General features: G+C 59.2%; 1 protein-coding gene across 1 annotated transcript in view; it reads left to right on the top strand.

Annotated features, from left to right (window-relative positions):
* The first annotated feature begins 39 nt into the window (after positions 1-39).
* The window catches only part of TMEM240 (transmembrane protein 240), a 12,667-nt gene continuing 7,398 nt past the window's right edge, over positions 40-5,308 (top strand). The window contains exon 1 of the mRNA XM_008641171.2: positions 40-312. Within this exon, the coding sequence (XP_008639393.1) occupies positions 113-312 (200 nt within the window). The 5' untranslated portion in view covers positions 40-112. The remainder of the gene's footprint in view (positions 313-5,308) is intronic.

Raw genomic sequence — 5,308 nt, 5'->3', positions numbered from 1 at the left:
TCCCCACCCCTTCCACCTTCCCCCCCGCACTGTCCCTCAGCCTGTGCACCTCTGTGTGTGTGTGTGTGTGCGCGTGTGTGTGCCCCACTGAACACCAAAGATTCTTTTCTTGATGACTGCTTCAGTCTCTGGCAATCAAACTGGAGTCAATGTTTTATTCCATCATCCAGAGTTGACCAGATGCCTTGGTTGTGGGCTCTTACAGGCAATAGCTTGCTTGATGGACATGAATGCGTTGTTGGACAGATTTCACAATTACATCCTACCGCATCTGAGAGGGGAGGACCGAGTTTGTCACTGCAACTGTGGAAGGTGAGTTACCTGCAGAGCCTCTCCCTCCCCTGCCCCCCGGCCCCTTCCCACCTTGTCTCCCCGGGGAGGTGGTGACCAGCGACAGGGAGCTGCTGGCTGGGCTACCATCTTTGCATTCTGGCTGTGTCTCACCTTCCTCAGCAGCTCCTGCATGAACAGGAGCCGGGCTGAGGGGGGGTGGGGGTTGGTGGTTTTTTTCCCGGAAGAAGAGTTTTCTGTGCGCTTGGAAGTCCATTTTCCATGTTTGTGGATAGGCATTCGGGAGCCCTGGGAGAGTGAGTAACTTTGATTCAAACGTCTGTCATTTTGCCTTTGTTGTCAGTTGGGCAGTGATGTTCCCCAGCCTGTTTGTGGTCTGGGTGTTGCAGCTGGTGGTTGTGTGGCTTATAAATGGAACAGGGTTTGGAGAAATGAGAGGATCCCTGTCCAGGCCAGGATGTGGCTGTCTAGGACAGAGTCACTTTGAGGCTTTGCAATCTTTTGATCAGATCTTAATTCCCTGTGGCTTTTCCTCCTGGGAGTTGTGATGCTGCTGGACACAGCACACCGAGGAGGCCGGGCTGTGCTTTTGGGGTGGATGCTGTGCCAGGAGTGGTGCACAAGTTTATGACTGGACAAATACCTGCCTCCCTCCGTAGCTCTTGGGAATGCTGAATTCTCCTAAACAACATCTCTCCTGTGTGTAATTGCTGAAGTGCTCAGCTTGAAACTGCGATCTGGCTGCTCTGGAATCCGTTCAGGCCCAGGGCTGAGTTCTGGGGAGGTGAATTTCCCCCTTCTCTGTGGGACTGCTGTTGGTGCTCCTTATCCTGTGCTCCCGGAGGCCTCGCTCCCCTCCTGTGCCTGGTTACTCACTGCCTGCGGGAGAGTTTCTTGTCTGTGGGGGAGGAAAGCAGCGCGAGGCTGTGCCAGATAAAGGACACGCTGGGAGAGCCCTCCCTTGTCACATCCAGCGTTTAGGTTTGAGCTTTACTCCTCTTGGAGCTGCCTCTGGAGCCAGCTGCATCCTGTCTCCCAGGCATCACATCCCCCTGGTGTCCCTGGAGCGGGAGCTGAGCTGGAGCTGGGATGTGCTTGGCTTAGTGAAGAGAGGCTGCTTTGCCCTTCCACGCTGCCTCGCGCCCCAAAGGTGATCGGGGCCTTCCTCCCCACGGTTCCTCCTCAGCCTCCTGTGACAGAACAGCAGAGAAGGCACTGGCAGCACCTCTGGGGCCAGGAGCAGCCAGGCCTGGGGGATGTGGCAGCACACTCAGCTCCTTGGGTGTCTCCCTCTTAAGGTCAATTTGAAAGACTGTGGGCAAAAAATATCCACAGTGTCTTCGACTTGTTTTTGGCAAGGATTTGCTTTTTCTTAGCTTTTTTTCTGGTTGTTTTGTTGGGGTTTTTTTGAGCCTTCTTGATGTTTTCTCTTAGTTTAGGACTTTTCCTCTGCTTCTTCCAGCAGTTGTTCTTTTTGCTCATCGCTGCTTGGTTCAGTGGTGGTGAAAATGGGCTGCTGGTAATGGACTGTAATGTTTGGAGTGGCTGAGGAGTGACAGCTCTCACAGGTGGCTTGGCAGAGTGTCCCCTCTGCCCACGGCTGAGGAGGTGGCAGGGGCACCCCTCTCTGCTCTCCCTCTGTGTGTGTTGAGGCAGATAAATCGCCCGTGGTGCTCTCCACAGACATCACCGGGTCACTTCTTCGAAAGTGCACGAACCAGCTTCCAAACTGCCGAGCGCGGATGTGAGAGGAGGCAAAAAGCAAAGTTTATCTCTAGCCTCAGGTATGTGGGAGCAGTGGCTCTTGCCAGCAGAAACAGCCCACGAGCCTCTGCTCCTGCCTGACGAGGAGACTTCACAAACCCTCCCTGTGCTGCGGGACCTGGGGTGGCCTCGTGCTGAGGTTTGCTCTGAGCTGCTGCCCCAATGGCAGCGTTTGGAACCCTCTGATTTACAGGCTGGACGTGCCTTGTCCCTCCTGTCAGCTGTCCAAGAGCTCGGCCCTTGGGGCAGGGAGCTCTCCCAGGCAGGGCTGTGTCCTGGAGCCTGTTGTCAGCACTGCTACCAGGGCTTGATGAAGAACTTAATTTGCCAATAACCAAAGGGAGTCCTTGGAGGAGGGAGCTGGCTGCAGTTCAGTGTGTTGCAGGGAGGAATGGGGAAAATAAGTAAATGTTGCAGAAATGGAAGGGAAGGAGGAATTGGAATGAATGAAGATTGATGTGCAGTGGGCTGAGCTGCTGCAATTAATGATCTCCCTCCTGCCCCAGCCTGGGTCGCAGTGTCAGTCAGACCCAATAACTCATTCAGAAATGTTTTCCTTCCCACTCTCCCGTTCTGGTTGTCTCCTTCCTCAGGGCGTCAGAGTGGAGCCCTTCCCCAGGAATTGTCCACCATGTCCAGGCACCCAGGCTGGACGTGAGTACCTGGCCTTGGGCACAGCAGGATGGGCTCTCCAGGAGGAGCTGCAATCTGCCCTGAGCTCGTGTCCCTGTGAGGGCCTGGGAGCTGTTCCAGAGGTGGTGGCTGTGGGCAGGGAGGGCTGGCTCTGTGTCCCAGGTGCCAGCTGAGGCCAGGTGTGCCAGGGCATGGGGGGCTCTGGGCTCTGTCCTCAGAGCACCCTCAGCCTGGATCCCCACTCCCCTGGCAGTGGGATGGGCCCTGGCTGTTTCCAGCTCCAGTTTGGGACTCCCTTGTTCCTGTCCCCACTTTCTGCTCTGGCTGGGACCCGGTGTTGGTCTCTGGGGAGGCTGGCAGGCAGCAGCACGAGCCGTGCCCAGGCTCTGCCCACATTCTGAGGGCTCTGGGGCCACTGGAGTCCCCCAGGGGCATGGCCAGCAGGGCTGGCTGCTCCAGCTGCCACCCCAAAGAGCTCCTCAGGCTCATGGAGGCTGTGGCTGGGTCTGTCCTGGTGGGCAGGGCTGTGCCTGTCCCTGGGCTCTGCCTCTTCTCCCCTCCATGGGACTCTGGCCCAGCAGGAAGGTCGCAGGACAAGTGCAAGGAGTGCTGTCGATTGTTTTGCCGTGTCCCTAAGCATTCTTTGTGTTTGCAGTGGCTGGGGAAGGTCAAGACACTAGGGAAGGGAACCAACCCCACCTCCAGGTGCTGCTGGATGCTGATCCTCACCCTCACCCTTCCCTGTGGGATCAGGGCCATTGGGGCTGAAGCTGTTGCTTGTCATTTTATGCCAGGAGCAATTTGTTGGGGCAAGAAGGCCTGGGAGGTGCTTTTTGAGTCCGTGGTGTCAGATGGGAGCTGTGACACCTGTGCTGTGCAGAGTTTGGGTGGCTGCAGGGCCTGGAGCCCTGGGCTGGGGGGAGCTGGGCTGCCTGGAGCTGCTCACGCTGCCCTGGCCCTGGCTGATCCGTATTTGCAGTTTTTTAAGTGGCTCTGAGCCTCTGATTTCAGTCTGAGTGAGCCTGGGCTGGGCGGTGCCTTTGCCACGGAGTGTCCCTGCCCTGGTGGCCGAGCTGGACGTTCCTCTGGGCTCTGAGGGGTGGCTGATGTCCTCCTCCCTGCAGGTGAGGTGTCACCATCAGCCTGGGCTGGACTTTCCCACTCCACAGCAGCAGAGCCAAGGAGGGCAGAGCTGCCAGCACCCCCCGGGCCATGGGAATGCGTCCACAGCTGGGAAAACTCTCCTGGCACTGCCTGGGAAGGGGAGCTGGAGTGAGAATGTCAGCAAAGAGACAGGGCTGGCCCTGGCACCTGGAGCTGAGCCTGCACAGACGGGCTGGGCATGACAGGGACTGTTCCTGTGTCACATCTGCCTCCAGGCTGCAGCACGGAGGGGTGACAGCCACGCTCCCGCTTGGCACTCTCCATCCTCGGCGTGTGGAGGCGTCCAGGCTGCCCAAATCCCTGTGCTGGGCCCTGCCCAAATCCCTGCTCAGGCCGTGGCTGTCCCCGGGGAGGGCAGGGCAGGGCTGTGCAGGACTGCAGAGGTGCAGCACTGCCCTCATCTGAGCCTCTCTGTCCCAGCCAGCAAAGGGTCCTCTCTGGAAGCAGAGAGCTGGCAGCAGATCAGGAGCTGGGTGATGTCATGCAAAGGAAAAACACCAAAGGGTGTCCGTGGAGGAGGCAGGGTGAGCTGGAGGGAGCAGATGACACCTGAACGGAGCAAGGATCTGCCAGAACAGCCTGGGAGGCTCGCAGGTTCCTGGTCTGGAGAGAACAGGGACCTCCAGAGCTCTGGCATGTGTCCTCCTTGCCACTGACCTTCTGGGCGACCTTGGCTGAGCCTTTCCCTCCCAGGAATTGTCTCTCCCGTGAGCAGGGCTGGGAAGGGCCAGGAGGAGGGTCAGCCTCACCTGGGTGCCAGCACCCTGCAGCAGAGCTGGGGGCCCAGCCAGCCTCGGGTCAGCTCTTCCTGCCCAAGGGATGCTCCAGCCCTGCCCTCCCCGGGCTCTGATCCGGGAGGGAAGGGACCTGTCCTGGGAAGAGAGCGTGGGGACCCTGCCATGCCCTGGGCTGGGCACGGGAATGTGTGAGGAGGCTGCAGGCCCTGCCCTGGTGCTGGGATCACTGGGGAGGGTGGCACTGCTGGTAGGAGGGACACGAGGGACGTTTTTCCTGTCTTTCCACCTTTCCCAGCCGCTCTGGAAACCTCTCTGTCCCCAGACCCTCTGTGGACGTGCTGGGAGCGCTCTTTGCCTGGTGCTGGGGAGCACCAGCACTTCCCTGGGCTCCTGGCAGCTGTGCCAGGGCGATGTTTCCACCAGGACCAGCACCGGGGAGATGTTTTCGGTGGTGCCACCACCCTGGTGTGCAGCCTGGCCTTGCTGGGAATGGCTCTGCGAGGTCTGGGCTGCTCGGGATGCTGAGGAACGGCTGCAAGGTCAGGCAGGGATGCAGGGCAGGAGGCTCTGCCTCCCTCCAGCCCTGTGGGGCTCCTGCCTGGGGGCTGGATAAGGCAAAATTCCCCCAAATCCTGCTGCAGCCGGCGGTGGGGAAGGGGCTGGTCCAGCCAGGATGTGGCAGCTGCAGCGTGAGCCCGGGAGATGTGACGTGGCTGCCA

This window comes from Corvus brachyrhynchos, unplaced genomic scaffold, assembly GCF_000691975.1.
Source record: "Corvus brachyrhynchos isolate BGI_N302 unplaced genomic scaffold, ASM69197v1 scaffold68, whole genome shotgun sequence".
NCBI classification, from domain to species: domain Eukaryota; kingdom Metazoa; phylum Chordata; class Aves; order Passeriformes; family Corvidae; genus Corvus; species Corvus brachyrhynchos.
Note: the sequence above shows the minus strand (reverse complement) of the source record. Positions and strands in the feature narration are given on the sequence as shown.